Source organism: Borostomias antarcticus, assembly GCF_949987555.1.
Source record: "Borostomias antarcticus genome assembly, chromosome: 5".
NCBI classification, from domain to species: Eukaryota; Metazoa; Chordata; class Actinopteri; order Stomiiformes; family Stomiidae; genus Borostomias; species Borostomias antarcticus.
The window spans coordinates 26,227,986-26,254,966 of record NC_140238.1 but is presented as its reverse complement, the minus strand read 5'-3'; the positions used below and the strand labels follow the sequence as shown (position 1 = coordinate 26,254,966).

General features: G+C 49.8%; 2 protein-coding genes across 2 annotated transcripts in view; one reads left to right on the top strand and one right to left on the bottom strand.

Annotated features, from left to right (window-relative positions):
• Positions 1 to 4,474, top strand: cbx7a (chromobox homolog 7a). Its single transcript, XM_084437805.1, has 6 exons — positions 1 to 229; positions 1,326 to 1,369; positions 1,474 to 1,539; positions 1,818 to 1,884; positions 2,544 to 2,853; positions 2,976 to 4,474. Exons 1-6 carry the CDS (start codon positions 161 to 163, stop codon positions 3,653 to 3,655), a joined length of 1,236 nt encoding a protein of 411 aa, XP_084293931.1. The 5' UTR covers positions 1 to 160; the 3' UTR covers positions 3,656 to 4,474.
• Positions 4,475 to 9,438: 4,964 nt separating this feature from the next.
• The window catches only part of ep300b (EP300 lysine acetyltransferase b), a 31,859-nt gene continuing 14,316 nt past the window's right edge, over positions 9,439 to 26,981 (bottom strand). Inside the window, exons 17-30 of the mRNA XM_084437994.1 lie at positions 26,296 to 26,414; positions 23,399 to 23,638; positions 23,028 to 23,116; positions 21,866 to 21,946; positions 21,362 to 21,418; positions 20,976 to 21,053; positions 20,539 to 20,615; positions 18,847 to 18,997; positions 18,337 to 18,597; positions 15,442 to 15,607; positions 15,098 to 15,265; positions 14,757 to 14,921; positions 14,219 to 14,500; positions 9,439 to 13,919 (exon numbers count right to left, since the gene is read on the bottom strand). Coding sequence (XP_084294120.1) covers positions 10,683 to 13,919; positions 14,219 to 14,500; positions 14,757 to 14,921; positions 15,098 to 15,265; positions 15,442 to 15,607; positions 18,337 to 18,597; positions 18,847 to 18,997; positions 20,539 to 20,615; positions 20,976 to 21,053; positions 21,362 to 21,418; positions 21,866 to 21,946; positions 23,028 to 23,116; positions 23,399 to 23,638; positions 26,296 to 26,414 — 5,171 coding nt within the window. The 3' untranslated portion in view covers positions 9,439 to 10,682. The remainder of the gene's footprint in view (positions 13,920 to 14,218; positions 14,501 to 14,756; positions 14,922 to 15,097; positions 15,266 to 15,441; positions 15,608 to 18,336; positions 18,598 to 18,846; positions 18,998 to 20,538; positions 20,616 to 20,975; positions 21,054 to 21,361; positions 21,419 to 21,865; positions 21,947 to 23,027; positions 23,117 to 23,398; positions 23,639 to 26,295; positions 26,415 to 26,981) is intronic.

Genomic DNA, 26,981 nt, shown 5'->3' with positions numbered 1-26,981 from the left:
GAAAGAAAAACCTAAATACTAGGGAAGGTTTGCAGATGAGGTATTTCAGTCGCTGCCCTGAGTTCTTTTAGGAATTTATTTTTCCCTGGAAAGAACGAGAAAAGAACAGTGCAGACACATTCTGCGTCCTTCTGCGTGCGCCCAGCTCACTCGAGGAGGGATGGAACTGTCATCTATAGGCGAACAAGTGTTTGCAGTTGAATCAATAACCAAGAAGAGAGTTCGGAAGGTAAGCAATGCGACCGTGCTTCCGCATAGAGAATTATTGCTATTCTAACCAACGAACGTTTTATTTTACTCAATCTTTATGAATCATTACTTACCAAAATAAAGTCATACGCAGTTCCCGTGTGGAGTTAAAAGCCAGAGAAACGATGTCGCTGTATGTTTTAGCCTATGTGGGGAGGGACATTATAGGCTAGTCCTGTTACGCAAAAGTTTGACATTGTTTTGCTGGGGAGAATATGCGTAAGGACGAGATTTTGTTCGTCGACTCACTTTGTTTTTCATCAGAGCTTGTTTTCAAGCACCCTGCGTTCTCGTAGTAAAATAGAAAGGGGGTGTGTTTCTCCATATCGAATCTCTCCGCGGTGTGGGGATACACGCATTTATCCGCGGCCAACGTACGGAGCTACGCAGTTTATTTGTAGGTTATCTTGTGCCCGCGAGAGCATCGACGGGACGGAGATGGATGGAACCGTGAAACTGCTGCGTAATGTTACGGCGTAATGGTCAATGGCATTGTCTATATCTCGTAAAGTCAATTTGATATGCACTTTTAATTTAATATTTTCGGTGATATAGGCCTAGCATCAACCATTAAAAAACTATGACAGCCTAGCAGTAGCCAATAATATTGCTATTATCGTATATGTTGCCCCACTATTTCAACATAATTCTGTAAAAGGGCAATGCGCTGCACACATCGCCGTTCCTTAATGGGTGGAGGTGGACGTAAAGGGAAGATCTTCCCTGCACAGCGCGTTGCGCAATAGCAGTTGTTTACATGTTACCATGGCCCCACCTATTTCCATCACTATAATGTTCTAGAAAGTCCTGTTACATTATTAAACCAACTCATACCACATGTGCAGTCACGTCACCACAGTAGTAGAGCCCGAGGCAATAACCGAGCTCCCCTGTCATTGACGTCATCCTCCACAATATCCATTCGAAAAGAAAATCATGCCGATGATTCCCCTCCGCGTTTGACCATTAAAGATACAGTCTTCATTTTCTACACCCACAGAGCTTGGCATTGTCATTGTGCTAGGGTACAGAGTGTATTGCTGGCTTTTGAGATATCCCTTTTCTATCTATCTCAGGGTAACGTGGAGTACCTATTGAAGTGGCAGGGATGGTCACCAAAGTAAGTGCTCATTAATGAATATGCATCTAAGTCAGCGGTAGTGGAAATGTTATTCCAGATAATGAAGATGTATTCACAGTGTGTGGGTTGTGCGTGTTTGATAGGTACAGCACTTGGGAGCCAGAGGACAACATCCTGGACCCACGCCTGGTCATGGCTTATGAGGAGAAGTGAGTTATCTTGGTGCTGTTCTGATAGTGTGAACACCTCTTGTGTGATCGGTCGGCTCTATCATAACTTGATTCTAACTTAAATACATGTTCTCTCTCATCCACCCTTCTCCCTCAAACACCCTTTCTCTTTCTCTCATTTCCTCCATCTCTTATTCTCTCCATTCCTGTCCTACTCTGTCCTTCCATTCACCCCTCTTCCACTTTGTCTCTCTCCCTCCCTCCTTTCCTACCTCTCCTGCTCTCTCTTTCTCTTTTTCCCCCCTGACGTTTACCAGAGAGGAGAAGGACCGGGCCCTGGCGTACCGCAGGAAAGGACTGAGACCTCGGAGGCTGGTCCTGCGAGTAGGGCCCTTACCTTTCTCTTTAATCAGACACAGTCCCCTGTACAGGAGTGTGTGATATAAACTACTGTGTTACACTACTGACTTACAACAGTTGATGCTGTTGTTTCATTATGTTATGATAGTGGAATCAGAAACCAGTGCACCAATTTCAACGCCAACATGGATTGAATGAGGAGCAGCTTTCTGTTGTTCAGTGTCCACATTGAGACACGTACCCTTAGGGGTACATAAGTCTAAGGGCCTCTTAACACAAGTTGTATTTTGTGGGCTGTACAATGCATTTGCATATTTTTTTGTTTTTACTTTAAACAAAAAAGGGAAGCGGGGGTGATAGATAGGCACATGCTCTGTTCAGCTCACATTCGTAGCATATATGATTCAGGTTGTTGGGGGCCATATTTTGTTCCCATAAGAAATATAATACTGTAAATTGCATAGGGGTGACACATAGAGGATTTCTGGTTTAAATTCAGGAAAAGATGGGTATGGGCGAGACCTATTTGATCCTACATCTGTTAAGATCGCTAATATTAAATATAAATACATTTAAAAAAGGGGAAAAAAAAGAAATGACTGGGGTGAGTTAGGGGGTCCTTGAGGATTGTTAGAAATATGCCAAGGGTCCAGAGCTCAAAAAAGGTCTCTCTCCTCTTGTAGAACATATACGCCATGGATCTCCGTAGTGCACACAAGGTCCCAGAGAAGCCCCCCCCTCGCCTACGCCTCTCCCTTACCCGCTCCTCGCTGGGCTCTGACCTGGACCCGAGTGAAAGGGCGAGGGTGTATCGTCGCCTGGTGAGACGCAAGAAGAAGCAGAGGGTGTCCAAACGAATGCCTGATCGAAATCCGCCCCAACTGCAGAGTCAGACTGCCTTACAGAACCCATTGGAACAGGACTGGGAAGGCATAGAGGAGGAGAGACAGGAATCAGAATGTACCACAGAGACACGTGATGACAGTCTATATGGTTGGTTTTCATTCAAGCTTTAAAAACGTTGAGCTGAAGTTAGCCCTTTTATTCATGATTGGTCCAAATTGTTTATGTTGATCAAATCTCTCTCTCTCTCCATCCATCCATCTCTCCTACAGGGCAGTCAGAGTGCAGCTCTCCCCCTATTCTGGAGAGGGAGGTGGAGGAGATGATGGACAGGGTGGAGGACCAGAACCAGGAAATGAAGATGACTGACAGGGTGGAGATGTGTGGTTTTCCACAGGAGTTGTTGATTGTTGAAGCCTCAGAGATGAGGGGGACAGGGGAAGTGACCGTGACTGACAAGCCAGAGGGTGGAAATTCCGAGTCCAGACAGGAAGAAGAAATGACTATGATTGACCTATCAGGGAGCTGTGTTTCTGTACTGGAGGGACCAAAATACATTATTATGGGCAATGGTTCAGACAACCTTACAGAATTGAAGTTAGGAGAAGATACTTTGACTGACAGGGTAGCAGAGAGCACTTCAGAGGTAGAATTGGGAAGAGAGGAGAGCAAACCGGATATCACGCCAATAGAGAAGGTTAGAGAAGGGGCCTGTAGTCCAGTGGCTGTTGGTCTGACTGTTGGTCTGACAGTCTGTCCTGAGGTGGGGAGGGACACCCCCCAGCAGGTAGGCAGGGTAGGGAGGACAGAGAGTCTGGAGAGTTGTGCTTCAGCCACAGGGAATCCTGGTAAGGTGATTGTGACCGACGTGACTATCAACTCTCTGACCGTGACCTTCAAAGAGGCCCTGACAGCTGAGGGCTTCTTCAGAGGCTGTGGGATGGAGGTCTGAGAGAGCTTGGTAGAGAGAATGAGAGAGAATGTTTCCACCTGAAATGTAACCAAAATGTTGAATTTACCATTCATTTTTATATACCATGTATATAACAGTTTATGTAAGTAATATAATTTCTCATGAAAGATGTTTACAATGCCTAAAATGAAAATGTATACTATTTCCTATGGGTTAGATGAAGTATTTTGCCTTGGGAAAAATGGGTGGTAAATTTTACTTTTTAGCTTTTCAGAAGAGTGTGTAGGAAGACTGAAGATGATGATTGAAGACTTGATTAGGGAGAGATCAGCAGTTTGACTGCAGAATGTCATACATTACTACTTCCAAATGATTTCTACTTCCCCAGTGTCTGTTATGTCCAGGACATGGCTTGCCTACTCATTCTCAAATGTGTTTTGGGGCTTGTTTCACAGTTGCTCCGTTTTTTAACAACAGCAAAACAAACAAAAAAATCTTTTCTAAAGATATTCCAAGCTTCTCATTTAGTATTCAGAGTACTTTCTGCATGCACTGTCAGTCATTCACACTCCCTCCCTTTTATTTCAAAAGTTACGTTCGGATGTTTCAGAAGTTCAGAAGAACGGTTTGGAAGTTCTGTATTTCAAGGAGACTGGGTGTGTAGAAGTACACTTGTGTTATTGGTCCGTCTTATACTTTGAATATGTATATCTGGTTCTATTTTTGTAATACCAGTTGATAGTCCACCCCTCTCGCTTAGCCTCAGCCTCCACTATGCTACACAGTAGGAACCGTGAAAACTGAAGCAGATGTACTGTAGGTCGTAGGTCTGTTATTTATCGCATGTCACTTGTACAAGCTAACTTAAATTATGTGTCTTGTGTCAGAATGAATCTTTTGTTATGATGACTTGTCAAACTTGTCTTCTCTATAACAAATGCCTTTTTATTTTGACTGTATTTCCAATAAATATATAATTAAAACATGCTTGTTGTAAGACTTATTCTAACAATGTGGAAATCACATCTACTTATGATTGTAAACAGGTTAATTAGCAATGGGCCTAGTTGAGAGGCATTGTGACAATGTGCTCAGCATGGTGCAAGGTTGGGTGTTGAAGTCCTACAGCATTCAATCACACATGACTTTAATTAGTTAATTTTCTGTACATTTGTATTCATCATTACTTTGGTCAGTTTCAAGTTATTTCAGTGACCATTGTGGGGTTTTCTTTCTGTAACGGAAGGGTACCAACAATTTTGTCCACATCTGTACTGTATCGTAGATGTATGACTCCACATGCCATCATCCACAGTATCTGCTACAAAGGGGCCACTCCCATCTGGATTGTGCAGGTAGAACTGTGAGGATCATGTTCTTAGATTTTTGCCTTCAGCCCTTACAGCCCTTACTTGGGAGGCAAGCTATGAACAATGTAGGTGGATGACCCCTTGGTGACCCGATTACTTGACTGGCAATATGTGAGGCTTCAGGGCTGTGTATCAGAGAGAGTGGTCAGCAACACAGGCCCCCAAAGGGCCTTTCCTGGATCCATTCCTGTTCACCCTCTACACATCAAACTTGAGATACACCTCGGAGACATGCCGTCTAAAGAAGTCCTTGGATGACTGCAGTTGTTTGATGTGTGAAAGGGGGTGGAGTACAGAGGCCTAGATGAGGACTTTGTTGAGTGGTGCACACAGAACCACTTACAGCTCAATGTAGGGAAGACCAGGGAGATGGTGGTGGACTTAAGAAAGAACAAGGTTCTGCTGATTCCCGTTTTCATCCAAGAGGTTGCTGTTGATGTGGTCTAGTCATGCAAGTATTTAGGAGTTTATTTATTGTGTAATTAGTGTTAATTAGGAATTTTCATAATTTGTAAAATTGGAACTTGTAAATTTGGTATTGAGTATTAGAGTTTATCTGTATTGAGCATAATCTTGCATCCGGCAGCAACATTTCACTGTGACTACACCGTACATGTGACGAATAAAAGGACTGTAGAATCTTGAGCGCACCTGGATAACAGGCTAGAAACACAGTCAAGAAGGGCCAGAGACAACTTTACAGTCTGAGGAGACTCCTGTCCTTTGATGTACGTATGTACTGTATATATGCTGAACATGTTCTACCAGTCTGGTGTAGAGTGTGCTAGGGGAGCAGCATCAAAGCAGCAGACGTCAACAGGGTGGACAAACTGATCGGGAGGGTGGGCCCTGGCCTGAGGTCAGCCTAGACTCGGTGAGTGATGGCAAAGAGACAAATGCTGGCCAATCTGCTGGTCATTATGGACGATTTCTCCCACCCCTTACATGGGTGTTCAGGCAGAGGAGCACTTGCCGTCACAGATTGATTCTGCCACTGTACTCGACGGACCGCTACCGGAAGTCCTTTCTACCAGCCGCCATCAGACTGTTCATCCCCTGATTGGCTGGACACCATAGACCCGAGTCAGCTTAGAGGGTGCTAAGGTTCTAACAATATACCGGGTCCCAACATGGGGGCGGCTGTGGCTCAGGAGCTAGAGCGGGTCGGCCAATGATTGGTTCGAATCCCAATTCCTCCTGTCCACGTGCCGAAGTGTCCTTGGGCAACAGTGAACACCAAATTGCTTCCAATGAGCAAGCTAGCACCTTGCATGGCAGCTGACGCCATTGGTGTGTGAATGGGTGACTGAGAGGCCATTGTGAAGTGCGTTGGATAAAAGCACTATATAAGTGCAGTCCATTTACTTAAATAAAAAATGACAGGACCCAAGGGGGGTCTTTATTCCACCACACAGTGACACACACATTACCACCCATCATGAGCGGTGACATAGCACACACACATGCAACTTTTGGGGGCCACCGGTGTAAATTGTTCCCTGCATTTATCCCATCCCAGCTGTCCTCCTCCAGGGGCAGCCAGGAGCAGTGGGCAGCCATCACTCATGCCGCCTGGGGACCAAGTGCTCAGTCCAGGTCCTGGTCAGGGACAAGATTGAAGAGCATTTGTTCTCCTGCATGTTTTTCGTATTGGGTTCTTTTTGGGAGGAAACCCTTGTGAACACGGGGAGAACATGCAAACTCCACACAGAAAGGCCCGGAGACCTTCTTGCTGTGAGGTGACAGTACAAGGTACCGCACCACCGTGCTGCACGTGAGCGATTTTGATATCTACCGACATACTCTTACTTGAATGTTGCATAATCTAGACATGTCTACTGTTAGTCTTGTATATTTTTGTTAACATTCATATTTTGGATTTCACTGTATTTTCAATCTCATGAAAATTTGTATTTAGTCTTGATTGTGTTTCTTTGTTGACCTGTATACTGCTGCTGTGCCACTGCGATTTCCTCCTGGGTTACCTACAGTACCTACCCCTACCTACATACATACCTACCCATACCTACCTACCTACCTACCTACTTACAATATTACAGTACCTACCTACCTACCCACCTACCCATACTACCTACCTACTTAGTCTTACAGTACCTACCTACCTACCTACCTACCAATGTACGTACCTACTTACAGTATTGCCTACCTACTTACAGTATTACAGTACCTACCTACCTATCTACCTACAGTATTACCTACCTACCTACCTACAGTATTACCTTCCTACCTACCTACCTACCTACCTACCTACCTACCTACCTACCTACCTACCTACAGTATTACCTACTTACCTACAGTATTACCTACCTACCTACCTACAGTATTACCTACCTACCTACAGTATTACCTACCTACCTGCCTAGAAGAAAAAGGCTTTATTTGTCCCACAACACACATAGGCAGCATGACACACACACACACACACACACACACACACACACACACACACACACACACACATGCAGTAGGCTGTTGCTGATGAAATGTCCTCTGCTATTATCGCATCCCGTCGTCCTTCCCCCAAGGGCAGCCGAGAGCAGGCAGTAGGCAGTGTGCAGGGGGCGCACCATGCGGACCAATCAAGTGCTCCTGTCCATCTTCGTCAGGGATGGATAGCATTAGTAATTTGTTCTTCTGCATGTTTTTCGTATTGGAGGAAACCCTTGCAAACACGGGGAGAACATGCAAACCCCACAGAGAAAGGCCTGGAGGCCTTCTTGCTGTGAGGTGACAGTACAAGGTACCGCACCACTGCGCCACACGTGATACAGACACACTCCGAAAGCTGGGATCGAACCTTGTGACCCCAAGCCGGCTGCTCTACCAACCGAGCTACGTGCTGCCCCTACCTTCCTACAGTATTACCATACCTACCTACCTATCTACCTACCTGCCTACCTACCTACCTACCTACAGTATTACCTACCTACCTACAGTATTACCATACCTACCTACCTACCTACAGTATAATCTACCTACCTACAGTATAACCTACCTACCTATCAACATTATTACCTACCTACCCACCTAAAGTATTGCCTACCTACCTATTTTCCTACAGTATTACCTACCTACAATATTACCTACCTACCTACCTACAGTATTACAGTACACCACCTACTTACAGTATTACAGTTACTACCTACCTACAGTATTACCTACCCACCTTCTTACAGTATTACAGTACCTACCTACCTACAGTATTACCCACCTACAGTATTACCTACCTATTTTCCTACAGTATTACCATACCTACCTTACCTACAGCAATACCTACCTACAATATTACCTACCTACCTACCTACCTACAGTATTACAGTACACCACCTACTTAGTTAATACCTACCTACAGTATCATCTACCCACCTACTTACAGTAATACAGCACCACCTACCTACCTATTTTCCTACAGTAATATCTACCTACCTAGTACCTACCTACCTATCTACCTACAGTATTACCCAGTTACAGTATTACCTATCTACAATATTACCTACCTACCTACAGTATTACCGTACCTACCTACATACAGCAATATCTACCTACAATATTACCTACCTACCTACAGTATTGCCTACCTACCTATTTTCCTACCTACATACCTACCTACTTACAGTATTACCTACCTACCTACAGTATTACTTACCTACCCACCTACTTACAGTATTAGTTACTACCTACCTACAGTATTATCTACCCACCTACTTACAGTATTACAGTACCTACCTACAGTATTACTTACCTACCTACAGTATTACGTACTACGCTCATTTGCACATTCATGCACACACTATAGCCTTCTATTACGCCATATTGCAATTTTCATTACTACTGTAGATATTGTTTTACTACTATTAAACTATTATACTTATTTACTGTCATTATCTTTTGATAGATGGAATTTTACTCCCCTGTACATGTACAAAGGCTGTACTGTAACAATAAAGGTATCTGAATCTGATTCTGTCTTATTGAGGTTTGCCAGTATTCACAACCACTGTGCCACACAACATGACCACTAGGGGTCGTATTTACCTCAGGGATGAGGTCGTCATGTTTCGAACCCATTCAGAGCGCTGCTCTATGGCCTCCACCTTAAAATAAAACTTAAATAATTCCTAGGGGGGGGGGGGGATTCGGGCATTACAGCAACATAAAATACAGAAGTGCAGAATAAGAACCAGTATCAAGTTTGCATGTCACTTAAAAAGTAAGAGTTGGCAATGTATGTTAAAGAGGACCGTCTGGCTGTTATTCCTGTAATAAAATGATAAAAGATGTATTGTATTGTTGTATACTGACTAATAATATGAGACCACATCTGGCATACATCATATATTTGACATTTTCATTTTATTATAAAAAACAGTATTCGAGTCCACAGTTTGTGTATTCTTTGTACAGTAAAAAATATTAAATTAAACTCCCAAAGTTCTGAGCAGAAAGATACATTGAGAGGGTTGTTTGGGGGGTAGGAGGGAGGTACAGCGACTCGCCAGGGGTGAAGGGCAGGAGGAGAGGGGTGGGGGGGGACCAGTGCATTCGGAGCTCTGAGCTGAGGGAGGTGGGGTTCAAGTCCAGAGGGAGCAGCATGGAGGGGCGGGGCATGAGGGAGACACCTCCCGTCCCTCCCCCCACCTCAGGTCAGTTCTGTACAGAACAGGTAATTCAGGATCCGTTCCCTCTGCTTCCCAGAGCGGACGCATCCTACTACAACACTGGTGGACGCGCCCCGCTCACACCTCACCCAAGGACTGCTCCATGTTACAGGCACGCAGGTATGCACCTCCCGCCTCCACTATTCAAAAAGTGTCTTTAAGGAAGGAGTGCACACATTCGAGGGCGAGGGCTTGTGTGTGTTTGAGTGAGGAATGTCCCTTTCCAGTATTCATGTCCAATGATGGGTCATTTCCATGGAAGTAGGCCTGTTTCCATTGGCCCCACTCACTGACACAGCAAGACCCTCAACCCCAAAACACTGACATTTATTCCAGGTTAGATAGGCCCAACCCACAACATAGTATGTGAAATGAAATAACCCCCCTCCCCCCATTTCAACAGTCAATAACAAAAATATATTTCTATGTGAATTGTAGCAGTCGCAGGGTATATACCAACCAACAAACCGTCCAACGACAACAAAAAAAACTAAAATAAATAAACTAAAGTAAAACCCAAACTTTTAAAAGGAAGATATGCATGTTTGGATTCATAATAATTATAACAATAATATAATCCACGTCACTCTGCAAAACTGATAAGACAGACTGAATGGAGAAAAAAAATAATACAATAATTAAGTCCATTGCATTAAATCATTTGCTCTTTAATTCTTCGCCACTTTTAAAATCTTAAAAACATTTCTTAAAAAAGGCAAATACTCCCATAGTCCCCCAAACCCCAAAAATATCACCTGTGTTGTATTCTCTAAGGGAGAGCGAGAACATCCCCCTCTTTGTACACAATTGGCAAAAAAATATATTAACAGCAATAACTTACCATTCATTTAGTTTTCATTCATTGACTTGTAGATTTATTGTTGCATCTCCCATAGGAAGTTCAGTTCAATGTATCTTTATTGAAAACATTAAATAATAACATTAATAGTATAAAAAAGGCTAACACTGTCCTAGTCGAGTGCAGTTCTGCAAAGCATGAGGCAAATCGCTGACACCCTACATGATGTCTAAGGTGTTGTGATTGAGGTTCTGCCCGAGGTCCTGGCTGTTTCCAGACAGCATATCGGACCCTCCGGGCCCATGAAGACCCCCCATCCCACTGAGCTGGGACAGCATGGCATTCTGGTCCGACCCAAACTGGTCCATAGAGTTCTGCTGCTGCTGTTGCGCTGCTTGCTGCTGTTGTTGTTGTTGTTGTGGGACCACCATCCCAGGGTGGTGCTGGTTGAGGTGGCCCGGGTGCGGAGAGCCCGTCTGGGTCTGTGGGGATATGTGGAGGGGGGAGGGTTGGGGCTGCATGCGCGGGGACGGGCTGGAGTGCGGCGGCTGGGACTGGGGTCTCGGGGAGGGTTGCGGCGAGCGGACCTGGTTACTGAGGGAGCCGGCGCCCAGGGCCTGACCCTGGAGGTGTGGGTGGGGCGACTGGGCCATCTGCTGCTGCGGGCTCATGGGGCTGCTGTGCTGCGCGGGGGAGCCCCCTCCCAGGTGTTGCTGCTGCTGCTGGAGCAGCCTCTGGTGGATGGCCTGCTGGAGCAGAGCCTGGGAGGAGGGAGGCTGGGACCCGCCTTGGGGGGGCTGCGGCCCCGACTGCTGCTGCTGGGGGCCTCCTACGACTCCGCCCGGCCCTACGTCGCCCGCCTGGAGGCCTGCCATGGCGTTCTGCTGCTGCTGCTGTTGCTGCATGAGGTGGTGCTGGTGCTGGAGCCTCTGCTGGAGCACGGCCGCGGCCTGCTGCTGGGCCACCGTCCCTGGGTAGCCCTGCTGCTGCTGCTGGCCCGGCTGACCTCCGCCCACCTGCGGAGGAGGGGGGCCTCCGGGCTGGCCCTGCTGGGGAGGCTGCATCCCAGGCTGGCCCATGTAGCCCTGCCCCTGAGGGGGCTGGGGCTGTTGGAACTGGGCGTGGTTCCCCATCTGCTGTTGCTGTTGCTGCTGCTGTTGTTGTTGTTGTTGCTGCTGCTGCTGCTGGATGTGCCGCCTCATCAGGAGCTCTCTGTACTGAGGGTTGTTGATGTTGGCTATCTGAGGGCCCTGGCCCTGCATGCCACCTGCCGCCTGCTGCTGCTGAAGGGCTGCAGCCTGCTGCTGCTGTAAACCACTCAGCATTGGCCTCTGTTGTTGTTGTTGTTGCTGTTGTTGCTGTTGCTGCTGCTGCTGCTGTTGTTGTTGTAGCTGCTGTAACTGAGCCATGCTGACGTTTACCCCCTGGCCCATGTGGCCCATGCCAGCCTGGCCGCCCACGGCGTTGACGTTCACCTGCTGCCCGCCCATGACGTTGGCCCCGGGCCCCCCCGCCGGCCCCGGGCCCCCAGGGGCCCCCGGTCCTCCCTGGGCCCCCTTGTATTTAGAGGCCCGCTGCTTGATGAAGGCGGCCATGAGCTGGGGGTTGGAGCGCAGGATGTTGAGGACCTGCTGCTGCTGTAGGGGCGAGCTGGGGGAGCGCAGGGTCCGCAGGAGCTCCTGGAGGGCGGCCTGGGGCAGGTTACCCCCGCTGGGGCCCACCGCCGCCCCGCCCGGCACCCCCCCGGGCACCCCTCCTCCTCCTCCCGCCTGCTGCACCATGCCCATCAGCGCGTTACGCCCCTGAACTTGCTGCTGCATTTGCTGCTGCTGCTGTTGTTGTTGTTGCTGCTGCTGTTGTTGTTGTTGTTGTTGTTGTTGTTGCTGCTGCTGCTGCTGCTGTTGCTGGGCAGCCACCATGCCCGGATGTCCCATCTGGCCCATCATGGCTTGCCTCTGCTGGGGCGGCATGCCCTGGCCGGCCCACTGCTGCTGGGGGTTCTGGAGGGGCGGACCCCCCACCCTCTGCTGCTGGAGCTGCACCTGGGCCTGGGGGTTAGCCTGCTGGGGCTGCTGCATGGGACCAGCCCCCACCATCATCCCTGGAGGCCCCTGCTGCTGCTGCTGCTGTTGTTGTTGTTGTTGCTCCATGTGAGCTCTGGCCGCCACAGCTGCAGCCTGGGCCTGTGGGGGCAGGCCTTGGGCACCCACCATGCCCACCGCCCCGGGGTGGGCCATGCCCATCTGCCCCTGGGGCTGCTGGTGGTGGGCGTGGGGAGGCATCATGCCCGCGGCCTGGGCCGCCTGCCTCTGCAGGGCCATCTTCCTCTGGGCGTCCGCCACCTGCTGGATCTTCATGGCGATTTCCACGGCCGCCGGAGGAGGGCCGGACTGTGTCTGCTGCTGCTGCTGGGGGGGCTGCCCAGACATCTGAGCCTGGCCCGGGTTGGGGGGCTGCTGCTGCTGCTGGGGGGGCTGGGTCTGGGGCGGGGTGGCCGGGCCGAGGCCGGGCTTCCCCTGGGACTGGGGGTGGTGAGGGGACGACCCCGGGGGTCTGTTGGCATAGGGGGGTAGGCTGTTGGGGTGCTGGGGCTGCTGGGGGGTTGGGGCCTGGTTCTGGTTCTGCTGCTGCTGCACCTGGGGCATCATCTGCTGCTGCTGCTGCTGGGGGGAGCTCATCATGCCCCCCCCGCCCTGCTGCATCTGCATCTGCTGCTGGAACTGGTGGTGCAGGTGCTGCTGCTGCTGTTGCGGGGTCATGCCTCCGCCCTGCTGCTGCCCCTGCTGGGGCCCATTCCCGGGGCCCGGGCCCATCCCCGGCTGGGGGCCCGGGGGAGGTAGACTGCTGGGCTGGGTGGGCGTCTGGGGCGTGGGGGGCTGGGTCCCCACCGAGGTGGGGGTGCTGGGGGCCGTAGCGCCGTTGTTGTTGTTGTTCCCCGGCGAGGGCAGCCCGCCGACGGGCCCGCCCCCTCCGCCGGCGCCACCGCCACCGGCAGGCTGGCCCACCCGCTGCATGCTGGCCATCCTCCGGCGCAGCATCTGCGCCTGCTGGAGGCGGTGCTGTAGCTGCTGCTGCCGCAGCTTGTGCTTGATGTTGAGGCAGAAGGGCACCGGGCACTTGTTCTCCTGGCAGTGCTTGGCGTGGTAGCAGCACAGCGCGATCAGCTGCTTGCAGATGGGGCAGCCGCCGTTGGTCTTGCGCTTGCAGCCCTTGGTATGCTGCACCACGCGCTTCATCTTCTGGCAGGACGGCAGCGAGCAGTTGGCGTTGCGGCACTGGCAGGCGTGCACCAGCGACTGGATGCAGCGCTGGATGCTGAGGCGCCGAGAGTCGCCGGGGCTCTGGGTGGCGGCGGCCGCCTGGCTGTTGCTCTCGTCGTCCAGGCCCAGGCCCAGCTTCTCCATCTTGTGCTCATGGCCCTTGGCATTGTAGCAGGTGCCGCACAGGTCGTAGTCCTGGACAGGAAGGACACAGAGGGGGTTGAGCGAGAGGTGCATTTAATGTCCGCGTCGTATGCAGTTCACCTTGTGTTCCAATTTCAGTAACAGGTTGTAGACTGACCAACCATAAACTTTCCCTGGCGTAAACATTGCTATCCTCCATTTTTACATCCTTATTCAGAAGTAACCTTCCTTCTGCCTACGCTCTCTTTCTCTCTTACCCTCTCATGGTTCCTCACCCCTGCCCCCCCCCTCTATCTCTCTCCCCCTCCCCACCTCTCTCTCCCTCTCTCCTTCCCTCCCTCCCTGCTCACCTCACAGACGGTGCAGTGGAAGCGCGTCTCCACGTGGTGCTTGCACTCGTTGCAGGTGTAGACGAAGCGGTCCTGGCTCTGGTTGTGCAGCTCCACCAGCATGCACATGGAGCTCCACTTGGCCCGGCGCAGCGAGCTGAACTCCAGGTGCTTGTCCCGCGCCAGCGTCAGGAAGGCGTCGCGGCCGTCCATCAGGTCGCACGCCATCATGGGGTCCGGGTCGGTGATGGGCGGCAGGGAGTTGGCGGTTGGGCCGGCGATCAGTCGGATCACAAAAAAGACCTGCGGGGGGCCGGGAAGAGCCAATGAGGGCTGGGGATGGTACTGTCTGTGTGTGTGTGTGTGTGTGTGTGTGTGTGCAAGCGTGGTAGTTATGGTATTATTTATAGCAGATAGATTTTATTTGTGGCCTAATGATACACAAGAGGCAGACTCTTGAGTTTACAGTACATTCTCAACCTCTGCGCCTCAACAGCAGACTAGATCATTATGAGCCAACGGTGTTTGGCTTCATGTGCAGGAGCGTGTGGCCAGATACCTCCTTGTGTTTCTCCATGGTAGCGTAGAGCTTCTGGGAAAGGTCGTTGGACACGTTGGGCATCCCTGGTTTCTTCTTATTGGCTCGGCTCAGACTGCTGCTCTTGTTCTTGCTTGTCTTCTTACTGTTCTTTTTTTTGGCATTCTTACTATCGCCTTTCGTGGCCTGAGAGAGGGGAGGAATTCATATTAATACTGATTTACATCAATGATATTTTGTCGCTTGCTAATTTGCGATGTGTTTGTTATTTGATAGTGTACAAATCTATTTTCCTCTCAGCAATCAAGTTCCCAACTCCCCCCTCTCTTTTCTTCCAGCTGTATTCTATCCCTCCTACTCACATCAATGCTCTCGCAGGAGGTGCTGTTCTCCTCCCTCTTCCTCTCCTCTTCCTCCTGCTCCAGCTCCTTGATGCTCTCCTCCAGCACGTTGGGCCAGAAGTCGCCCTCGAAGTACGGCAGCTCCTTGGCGCTGGTCAGGCGGTCCTCCGTCGCCTGCTTGAAGATGTCCTGAAGGACAGATGGGACAGGTGTGGTGAGAAAGAGAGAGAGATGAGTCAAGGAGATGTAGATACACAGATGGTGTATTTATAGTTTTCGGGGACGCGTGTATGGCACAATCTGTATCAATATCCGTCCACCGGTCATTCGTTCTTTGTCTCCCGACCACACCCACAGGCACTGACCTTGTAGTCGTGTACGATGCGCTCAGCCACGGCCTTGTCCAGCATCTTCTTGTACCACTCCTGCAGGCGTTTGGGCTTGGGGATCTTCTGGTCCATCGGGTGACAGTGGAAGATGTAGTCGTCCCCCTCGCTGGGAGGACACGCCCAGATGTGTCCCGTCGTATACCTGGTACAAAACGCGGGACAAACGGCGTTTAGTCAACTTTATTGAAGTCATCTCCATTTTGGATGACAGAACAACAAAGAGGAAGAGAGACCCGGCCCGGAGGAAGCCCAGGGCCCTCATCCGGAGCCAGGCCCAGATGGAGAGCTCGCCTGCGAGCGCCTGGTGGCCAGGCTTACCATGGAGCCCGGCCGGGCCCATCCCGAATAAGCAACGTGGCAACACCATCTTATCCTCCGTCCCGTGGCCCCACCACCTGCGAGAGGAATTGTCGGGGTCGGGTGCGCTGCCAACTAGGTGGCGGTGAAGGCGGGGGGCACCGACGGACCGGAGCCGGGCGGCAAAGGCTGGCTCTAGGGACATGGAATGTGACCTCGCTGGGGGGGATGGAGCCGGAGCTTGTGAGGGAGGTGGAGCGATACCAATTACACCTGGTGGGGATAACCTCCACGCACAGAACCGGCGCCGGAACCAAACTCCTGTATAGATATGTTCTTCTCCAGAGTTGCTCACGGTATGAGGCGTAAGGCAGGTGTGGCTATACTAGCTAGCCCCCAGCTGAGCGCCTCTGTGCTGGAGTTCGCCCCAGTGGACGAGAGGGTCGTCTCCCTGCGCCTTAGGACTGTGGGAGGGGGGACTCTGACTGTGGTTTGTGCTTATGAACCGAATAGCAGTTCGGAGTACACGGCCTTCCTGCAGACCCTAAGTGGAGTCCTATTTGGGGCTCCTGCAGGGGACTCCACTGTCCTATTGGGAGACTTTAATGCACACGTGAGCAATGATGGAGAAACGTGGAGGTGCGTGATTGGGAGGCATGGCCACCACGATCTGAACCTGCGTGGTGTTTTGTTGTTGGACTTCTGTGCTAGTCACGGTTTGTCCATAACAAACACCATGTTCAAACACAAGGATGCCCACAAGTACACCTGGCATCAGAACACCTTAGGCCGAAGGTCGATGATCGATTTTGTTATCGTATCATCTGATCTGAGGCCATGTGTTTTGGACACTCAGGTAAAGAGAGGGGCAGAGCTGTCCACTGATCACCATCTGGTGGTGAGCTGGTTTCAATGGCAGGGGAAGCTTCTGGACAGACCTGGAAAACCCAAGAAGAGCCTGTCCGGAGAGATTTCAATTGCCACCTCCTACGGAGCTTCTCAGGCATCCCTGTGGAGGTTGGAGACATCGAGCATGAGTGGTCGGTGTTCAAAGCCTCCATTGCTGAAGCTGCAGCTGGGATCTGCAGCCTGAGGGCCATAGGTACCTCAAGGGGCAGTAACCCTCAGACACTGTGGTGGACAGCGGTGGTCAGGGAAGCCGTCCGACTGAAGAAGGACGCCTTCCGGGATATGTTAGCCCGGGGGACTCCAGAAGCAGTTGCAGGGTAGCGACTGGCCCGGCCGTGACCAAGGCAAAGCAGCGGCTGTGGGAGGAGTTCGGAGAAACCATGGAGAAGGACTTTCGGTCGGCACCAAAGTGTTTCTGGAAGACCATCAGACACCTCAGGAAGGGAAAGCGGGGGACCATCCAAGCTGTATACAGCAAGGAGGGAATACTGCTGAACTCAACTGAGGAGGTTGTTGAGCGTTGGAAGGAGCACTTTGAGGAACTCCTGAACCCGACTTTCCACCCTCTACGATCGAGGCAGAGCCGGAAGATGATGGTGGGCCATCGTCAATTTCCCTGAAGGAGGTCACTGAGGTAGTCAAACAACTCCACAGTGGCAAAGCCCCAAGGACTGATGAGATCCATCCAGAAATGCTGAAGGTGCTGGGTGTTGAGGGGCTGTCTTGGTTGACACGCCTCTTTAACATTGCATGGAAGTCAGGGTCAGTGCCAAAGGAGTGGCAGACTGGGGTGGTGGTCCCAATATTCAAAAAACGGGACCAGAGGGTGTGTGCCGTCACATTACTCAGCCTCCTAGGGAAAGTGTACTCCAAGGTGATGGAAAGGAGGGTCCGGCCGATAGTGGAACCTCAGATCGAAGATGAACAATGCGGATTTCGTCTTGGTCGTGGAACCACCGACCAGCTCTTCACTCTCGCAAGGATCTTGGAGGGGGCTTGGGAGATTGCCCAGTCTACATGTGTTTTGTGGACTTGGAGAAAGCTTATGACCAGGTCCCTCGCGAGGTCTTGTGGTGGGTTATGCATCTACCGGTCTATCTTCGTCCCCACCCTCAACTATGGTCATGAAGGATGGGTCATGACCGAAAGAACGAGATCCCGAATACAAGCGTCCGAAATGAATTCCGGAGGGTGGCTGGGGTCTCCCTGAGAGATCGGGTGAGAAGTTCAGTCATCCGGGAGAGACTCGGAGTAGAGCCGCTGCTCCTTTGCATCGAAAGGAGCCAATTGAGGTGGTTCGGGCATCTAGTGAGGATGCCTCCTGGGCGCCTCCCTAGGGAGGTGTTCCAGGCATGTCCGGCTAGGAGGAGGACGCGGGGTAGACCCAGGACCAGGTGGTGGGACTACATCTCCGCACTGGCCTGTGAGCGGCTAAAGATTCCCCAGGCAGAGCTGGTTGATGCTGCTAGGGAAAGGGATGTCTGGGGCCCCCTGCTGGAACTGCTGCCTCCGCGACCCGACACCGGATAAGCGGCTGACGATGGATGGATGGATCTCCATTTTGGATTGGATTGCATTTTGGTCTGGTGGCCTTGATTGCGTTTTGGTCGACGTCAAATGTTGATTTCTACATATAAATAATAATGGTTAACCAGAGTTTCTTACCCCAGCCTCTTAACATACTCCAGGTAGCCAATCAGGATCTCGTGATAGACGCCCGTACGCAGGTGGCGAGGCTGGAAAAAGTGCACGCTGTCCAGGTAAGAGATGTAAACGCGTCTCTGATTGGGCGGCGGGCAGTCGGAGCCGTACTCCTGCACGTGCATGCCGAAGAAGCAGACGTCCGCCCCGTCGATGTCCTCAAAGGCAAACAGGGCCTTGGTCCTGTAGGGGAAGGACTCCGACATCTCCCCGCTGTCCACAAACCTGGAGGTGGGGAGGAGAGGAGGGTGAGCCAGCACATAATCATCACACACGCACACGCACACACAGCTGTGGTAATACCAATAACGCTCCACTAACGGCCCATTAAGACTAATTTGAGGAGAAAAGAACCTCCCAACCTCCCCATTCTAGCTCTGAACACTCGCTCTAGGACTAACAGTACACACTCCCCAATCTACATTTGACCCAGGAAGTACATCTCTTCCCCCACCTCGACCCCCAGCCCCTCACCTGGCCTTCATGCCTGGCTTGACCTCTACCACCTTGTCGGACACATGGACCACTCGAATGGTGACGTCGCCGGACTCCGGGTGGTTCTGTCTCTTGAGGTAGTCGTTCACCCGCGTCTCCAGGAAGATGCCTAGCTTAGTCTGGGGGAGCCCTGGGAGAGCGACAGAGAGGAGGAACAGGAGACAGAGAACGGAGAAAGAGGGAGGGAAGAAGGGAGGCAGAAAATGAAGGTTAGAAGACAGGCCACGTGTTTGGAGTAAAAGCCAGCCCAGTCTGAGATGGGGTAAGGGTGGTGGCTGGGCAGGTGGGGGTGTTTCTCTTAAATAGTTCAGAGCAGAGGATTTCAAGGCTTGGGTGACTTAAAGGCACTGGTACTCTATAACCCATTATCTGGGGCTGTCTCTAAAGGGCTTGGCAGTGGTCTAAGCATTCTGAAGACCGCGTTCAGGTCCCTCCTTGGATCAAATGGCCTGATGACTGATTTTTCTGGCTTTTAATGGGGTCAGACGATGAGACTTTACCATCTTGAACTGATAACTGAGACTTGGTTGGAGTCAGTCGTTGCTATGAACCACTTGGAGGACATGAGAAGGGAACAGCAGGAGGGGAGAGATTGGGTCTGACTGCATACTAGCAACACTTTCCTCATGGTCCCTCCCACTTCAGACATATCCCATAGTGCTCTTCGCATGGCTGACTGAGCTGACTGGTTTCAGCTGATTGGTCGGGCTGATTATGTGTCGGCCGACCTGTGCCTCCCTAAAACCATCACCTTCATTGAGTATGGAGGACAGGAGGATTTTTAGAAAGGATTGAAGCACACAAAAATGGGACAAATGTCCAAGGAAGTAGCAGACAAGCTACAGTACACCAATGCAAACACATAATTATACATATGGTTATATAAATACATATCCAGTCCAGTCCAGTCAGGCTGGAAAGCGGACGGAATAAAAAAAGATTAGAGGGATCAAATACGATCTAAAATGAGACTTAAAAAAGACATTAAAAAGGTGGCGTCTGGCATCCATGAGACCGCCCGGTCGGACCGCAAACGTTAAAACGGACGACTGGGAACCGAATGTGAACCGTGGGCATTCAGCGCGTCGCTACAGGCCTTGAGGATATGAATGAAACCAAACCACAAGACTGCCTGGGACTCTGGCAGCAGCGGACTAGAGTGAGGACTGGCTTCTGAAATGAAAAGACAGGCTTGGTTACAGGTAGGTAACATTTTCATTGGGGGGGAGGGGGAGATACAGAAGGAGTGGGTTGGTTATGGAAAAAAGAAAATAAGAAATGTTTATTTGTTGCTCCACTCCTCCTCACAAGCTGTGTGTGGTTTCCATGGTGAGGACTTAAACCAGACCGCTACCATACAAAAAGGGAGGACATTTAGTCAATGAAAAAAGTGGTCACAAAAAAAGAATAAATCAAGATTTAAAGTGTTCATCAAGTTTCTTTTATGTGTTTGCTCTTTGCAAGAAGGCACTGTGTTATACTCATGGGCCGTGGGCTTCAGAAGAGATTAGTATGTGTCAGTTACAGCACGAGGAGGGGAGAGGATGGAGATTAGAACGTAAAGGAAAGGTTGATGGGACAGGGGGAGGGGAGGGGGGAGGAGGACGGACACGGACGGACACCCCAATGATTGATTGCGAGTAGATGAGCGCCCCCCCGCTGGTTACTTACTCCACTTACTTTTGGCCGCGTATTTGTTCTCTTTCCGTGTCTTATTAGCCTTTTTAAGGCAGTTGTCACACACAAAGCTGAGGAAGTGGAACAAACAGAGGAGGAAGTTTAATGTCAATACTCTGACTTCATCAAGCTTCCGCTACCAACAATCAAGATTCAAATGTTCCTAACATGGACTGTCTGACATGAATTACCAATGGCCTGAATTGACCCTCAATCATATCATGTCTATCATTAAACAAATTGGCGCCTGTTAAACCAGCCAGGAATAGGGGTGGACACTGCAGTACAGACTAGGCTTCTGCTTTTCTACCAGAACCTCCTGGGTTGTAACAGCCATATTAGGGTAGATAGAGCCTAGATAAGAAACCGGGCCTGGGACACAGCAAGACGTAAGGAATGTCCAGAATGTGTAGGGAGGCTGCTTGGCTCACCCTGCTGGCCATATGGTGTCACTATGGAGGACACAGATCTGGTGCATTTTACGACCGCAGTCAATACATTCCACAAGCCTATGGAGGGAGAGAGGGAGGGAGGGAGAGAGAGAGGGGGAGGGAGGGAGAGAGGGAGGGAGAGAGAGAGGAGGGAGAGATTAAGTTAATGTTAACATGTGTCACTCAACATGGAAATAGTCAATTATTTTCTCTTCAACGTAGCTGGATACTCTAGAACAAGCCATGACGACTCAAACACAATCTACTGTAGCTTAGCCTTTCAATCTAATGATGACAAGAAGCTATCAGCTATAAGAAATCTACACAATTTGTTTCAACTAATTTTAGCAACATTGAAAAATCCAAACAAAGTGATGAGGACGTACAGCTCGGGGTCAAGCGTGTCATTCTTCTTCCTCTGAAACTGATCTTTGCTGATCGACCTGTGAGGAGGAGAGGAAGAGAGACCCCGGACTGTCAGACAACAACCGCCTGAACGCCATCGACTGGCCAAACGCACATCCATACTGTAGCATTGCAGGGGACAGAAATGCAGGCTCCGTGTGGAGCTTTAGACAGGCTAGGACTAAAAAATACAAGGAGGAGAAAAGTTTGGTTAAAAAGTCTAGCGTGCTGCCTTCGCAGGTCGAAAGAGAAGAGAAAGAAGGGTTTTACTTAGTCACACAGGGAGAGACGGAGAAGTCATGAGAGAGGGAGGACCCTCAGAAGAGTCAGAGAAACATTTCATCCCTATATCAATTATTTATCAAGGGTACAACCTTGCCAAAGACCAGAGATTATTCATCAAGATGAGCAGCAGAGAGGACATGTGAGTATTTATATGGAGGGGTGGGGGGGTTAGGTTATGGGGGGGGGTGTCTGGTACTCACGTCTGAGGCTGGGAGGGGTCGTCTCCCAGGGACACGGTCTCGCCCTGGATTTCGTTGAAACACTTCTCACAGAAGTGGTACCTGTCAGCGAGAAGCCCATATTGTGGTGAACTACACCGTTCGCCAACAGCACAGCCAATCACAGAGAAGGCACGAGGGAGCAGCCACCAATCAGGGCAGGGCAGGCGGGCACACGGCAGAAGGCAGGGGGCGAGGTCGTCGCCATGTAGCAGCCAATCGTGACGCGGGGTTTTTGTGTGGGCGGGTGTTTGATTTTGCACGTAAATTTCGGAGCGGATGATTGGTCACACCAAAGCAGGCCAATGCAGACATCACAAGTGTTAAAAAGGGAGGGAGAGAAGGGGAGAAGGGAAGAGGGGGTTGGGGGAAGGGAGGGCAAAATGAATATTAAAACAGAGTGAAATAACCGTTACAGGTCGGACGAGGACAATGGAGGGATGGAGAAGATGGAGCGGAGGGAGGGATGGAGGACAGAGAGCCAAGGCAAAGCATAGATTAGCGTCCGACACCCAACGGGCAACCAAAACATTGCAGTAACAGAGTTAACAGGTGAGTCTGCTGGGAGCCGGGGGGGGAGGGGGGACAGGGGGAGGGGGAGGCTCGCAACAAGGACAGATAAAGAAAAACAAGTAGTAGTGCAAGAGAGACCCATCATCCTTTCAGTCCATTTATAAAGAGGACCCCCGTCTTGTCGTGTTGGGGAGAGGCAGCCATTTCCCCAAACACAGTGTGATTTTCACTTCAGAAGCTTAAATAACATTCATAATATGACCATCTCTGGTTATCAGTGGTGCCAGAGTGGAATGGAGCGGTTTAGGATTAGGACCCCAAGTAGTCAAGTCCAGGAACCCTCTTTATAAATGACAAACAAATTAAAATTAAAATGGTGGACAATGACCATGAGAATGGTGGCAGGATAACCAGTTAAAGCCAAATCACCACTTCACTCATCTGTGATTGAACAATGCTAAAATGTCAGTGTGCACAATATCACCCATGTCATATGCCCATTGCCCTGTGTGAGAGTGAGTGTGTGTGTGTGCGCGTGTGTAAACTCTTGGGTGTATGGGGTGGACTCATCATGTCAACTGAGTCTCCTGAGTGTTTCGTGTTGGATGGTCCATTTGTCTGCGTCCCTTACCTGTTCTGGTAGCTAAAATAAGCAGCGTCTCGTTGGATGGTGCATAACTGTTTTCCATAGCAGCATAGAGTTTGGGGGGAAAACTCAAGCTGTACCATGGAGCGCGGGGAGGGAGGGAGGGAGAGAGAGAGAGAGAGAGAGAGAGAGAGAGAGAGGGAGATAGAGAGAGAGACACGGAGGGGTGGAGGGGGACAGAGATCATAGTAAGACATGGGCAGAATCTGACAAAACAGCATGATGTTATTGACTCAATGGATATAGATGTGACATGTGCTGCCCTCACACACACACACACACACACACACACACACACACACACACACACACACACACACACACACACACACACACACTCCCTCACACTCCCTCACCTTCCTCCCACAGCAGTACCCCAGGCCCTGCATGACGGGGTCGATCTCCTGCTCGAACACCTCGGCCAGCTTGGAGCAGTACTTGTAGACGCGCGACGTCTTGCGGTTGTACAGCCAGGCGTTGTTGAACATGAGCCAGATGTCGTCCACGTACTGCCAGGGCTCCTGGTACTGACCCGTGTCCAGCTTGCGCTTGATGGTGGACAGGTCCATGGGGGTCTTCACGATGTCGAAGTAGTCCTATGGGGGCGGCGGGGCCGTGTCCAGACGCCCGGGGGGGGGGGGGGCGTGATGAGGGGGGTGGTGAGAGAAGAGAGGGGGGGGGGGGTGGTCGTGTCGTGGTGGAGGGAGGTAGAGAAGACCACCGTCGTCGTCGTCGCGGAGGCGGCGATGGAGGTCCAGGTCGAACGGGGGTAGAGGAGAGAAGAAGGTGCGGGGGGACATTGTTGAGGGCTGCAGAGAGGAGGTTCACGTGCAGACAGAAAGACATGACAGCTTCTCCCTTCCAACACTCCACCTCGCACCCAGCTTCTCCTTCTACTACTTGTGTGTGTGTGTGTGTGGGGGGGGGGGAGGGGGGGGGAGAGAGGGGAAGGGGGGAGCTATTGCCGAGAACATATCTTAACCCTTATCCAAATACATGTTGATGTCTGTATTAAGGCTTTATCTACGTCTGCCAGCCAAGGGTGAATAGCTATGGCTCTGTGTTCTGTGGAGCGACAGCAGAAAGAGAGACTGCAGGGTCGCGTGGGAGGTCTGGGTGCATGGGTGATGTCAACAGGGCAGCAGTGATATCAGACAGGCACACAGAATCATCCTAGAGAGAAACACTCTCTTTTATTGGAAGCGTGCAGAGTCCGAAATTAACTTTGTCTCATTTTCCAAGGCCTCTGGTGGATGAAAAGAAAACCCCGCCAAGCATATTTTTTTAACGGCCAAAATAATAAACAGACGTCGCCGTATCTCCACTCTTCCGAAGACTTCCCTAACTTTTCTGGTTTTAAGGTTATCTGTCTTTGTCCTTCTTTTCAGGACAGAGGCTTTACGCCTTCCAAGTATCGGCATATAACGTTAACTAGCTTTCAGAAGACAAGCAGCCTAGTTGTGAACAAATCGGAGGGAATTTATTTAGTACATTAGTTCACCTCACAGACCACGGCTAAGAGCGTACAGTGGTGAGACCTCGCAGTAAAAATATGTAAAGAGCATAGCAGTGATACATAACAGGGGCCCAGTTTATATGAGATATTTCATTTTACACTATTTTGTTGCAGTAAATCGGTTACAGGTACCCGCCAGTGTGGCAGATAGCCTTCCGAGATGTACTCGCCAAATGGAAACTCTATCAGCATTTGGCGCTTGCGCGGGTGTTAATTTCGGACCCTGGCAGTGTGGCAGTTGGCATAACTCAGCCAGCAGTGCCAAGGGCACAGATGCAGCAGATAGGCAGAGCACTGATGGGTCTGGTCTGACCTACAATGGTCGCATGACAGCCAGGTGATGCACACCAACATAGATTCCTATCCCTATGTTCATGGTTATTGTATGGTGAGGTTGATAGCAGGAGTATCAACGGTGGTGATTCGAATCATGATGGGTTATTTTGGGTCCGAGTCTGTGTTCAATACTGAACTGCCATATGGCATTTGAAGGTCCATATCAACGGTAGGCTTAACAAAACACCTTACAAATCCATGATTCTATAGGCATCACCTGGGTCATAGACAGGTTACTGAGGCGAAGAGCTGTGCCAAAGACATGTATCTAGAGGCCTGCTGTATATGACCATAGGAAGAACCATCTATGGTTAAAACATGAAATGGTACAATTGATCACAATAATCATATTTGTACAATTGAGTATGTGTCTGAAGAGGTGTTCAGTTAAAATATAAGATTTGATTAAGACATGAATTCAGGTCGTCTCTGCAGGCTGTAAGGATAGAGCCTTGGCACACCTCAACACACAACAAACAAATCACTCAACTCCAACACAACACTGACTACTGGCGAGGAACTGACTAGGAAGCTATGAATTAGCATACATGAGAAAACTAAATCATATTTCAAATTAAGAATCTCAAAAAAGCAAAATAAAAAGCTTGGAAGCATAAACAATTAACTGAAAGTAGTGTGTGAAACATGGTAAAAGAAAGCAAAGGGCTACGAACAGTTTTTGGGGCTCTTGGAAGTCAGATTTCTCCATGTAGGGCTTGTTTATCGTTGTTTAAAATGGCGACTTATTTTGGCTCTTTAATGTGTGATGAAAGACAAACAGCCATTACCTAAGCCTAGGCGCTCTGGGCTATGCAGCCTGGCCCAACACACCCAGAAATGTGAACATCAACTAAACAAGTTTGTTGTTGTTTAACGGTAGAGCAACCCACCAGGGAAGCTTATTATGAAATATAAATATTAGAATGTTCATAGCATTGCTTTGTTTTACCCGGTCAAAAATGATTTTTTGTGCGCATGTAGTGCAAGAGAATTAAGGCATTCATGAGCTGGCATACACAGACACGGCACACACACACACCTTCCCAATAATCCTAAGTCCAAGCAACTGACCTATATGTGGTGTACAGAACCATACACACTACCTGAGTAGAGACAGAACACACTCCTCAATTCAACACATTCAAGTTTCAAGTTCACAAACACACACTTTTCCTCAGAACCAATGCCATTCTCTCAACCTCTACACTTGCACACATTTCATGGGAATGAAAGATGGAGAGAGTGAAGGATGAAATAAAAAGCAACGTGGCAAAAAAGGAAAGAGAGAAAGTGAGAACTAAAAAACTAAAAGGAGTTTTTTTTTTTTTTTTAGAGGGAAGCAAAATGGAAGCCAGCGCAGTCCCTTACCAGGTTAGTTTTGTTACTAGTTCGAATACGTACGGGTATTCCCAGTAACTGGGGGTCAACCGGCTGTCGGAAGGGCAGAGACTCAGGGTCCTGGCGGTACAGGGCCTCGAGGGTGGGCATGAGAGCCTGGCGCAGCTCCTCCGGTTTAAAGACTGGGAGGGGCAGGAGAAAGAGAGGGGGGGCAAGGAGCGCAGGGGGAAGGAGGGATTGGAGGTAGAGTGAGAGGTGAGGGGAAATGAGACAACGGTGAGGAGGGGAGGGCAAGACAATCAAATGTATTCTACTGCCTACAGATCATGAACTGAACTATGAAATAGCAGCATATTCACACACAACATATTCACAAACTAACTAAGATGTATTTGGGTCAGAAAGCCCCCCTGTGTCCTTGAGTACAAACAGGTGGCAGTGTCCTTCCTACAGAGGTAGCTGGGTAATCGCTTAGAGATGTAACGGTGTGAAAATTTCATATCACGATTATAGTGACCAAAATTATCACATTTTCTAAAACTACCGATACACACACACTGTAATAATTTTACCAAGTTTTATATTGAAAACCACAAATAAAATTAGCAGCACTATGCACTTTTTTTTTTACATAACATTAAAATAATAAGTCTTTGAGACTGTTGCTAGCTTTGGTTGATGCTGGACAGTATTTACAGTGAGTTTTTCAAAAGCGGGGCAATCAAGCACGGTTTTAATGATAAAATTAT

What these genes read in the sequence shown, in the direction of transcription:
- cbx7a (XM_084437805.1), top strand. Translation starts at nt 161, where the DNA reads ATGGAACTGTCATCTATAGGCGAACAAGTGTTTGCAGTTGAATCAATA. An exon ending in TGGCAGGGATGGTCACCAAA is followed by an intron (nt 1,370 to 1,473) that starts GTAAGTGCTCAT and finishes CGTGTTTGATAG; the next exon opens with GTACAGCACTTGGGAGCCAG. An exon ending in ACGTGATGACAGTCTATATG is followed by an intron (nt 2,854 to 2,975) that starts GTTGGTTTTCAT and finishes TCTCTCCTACAG; the next exon opens with GGCAGTCAGAGTGCAGCTCT.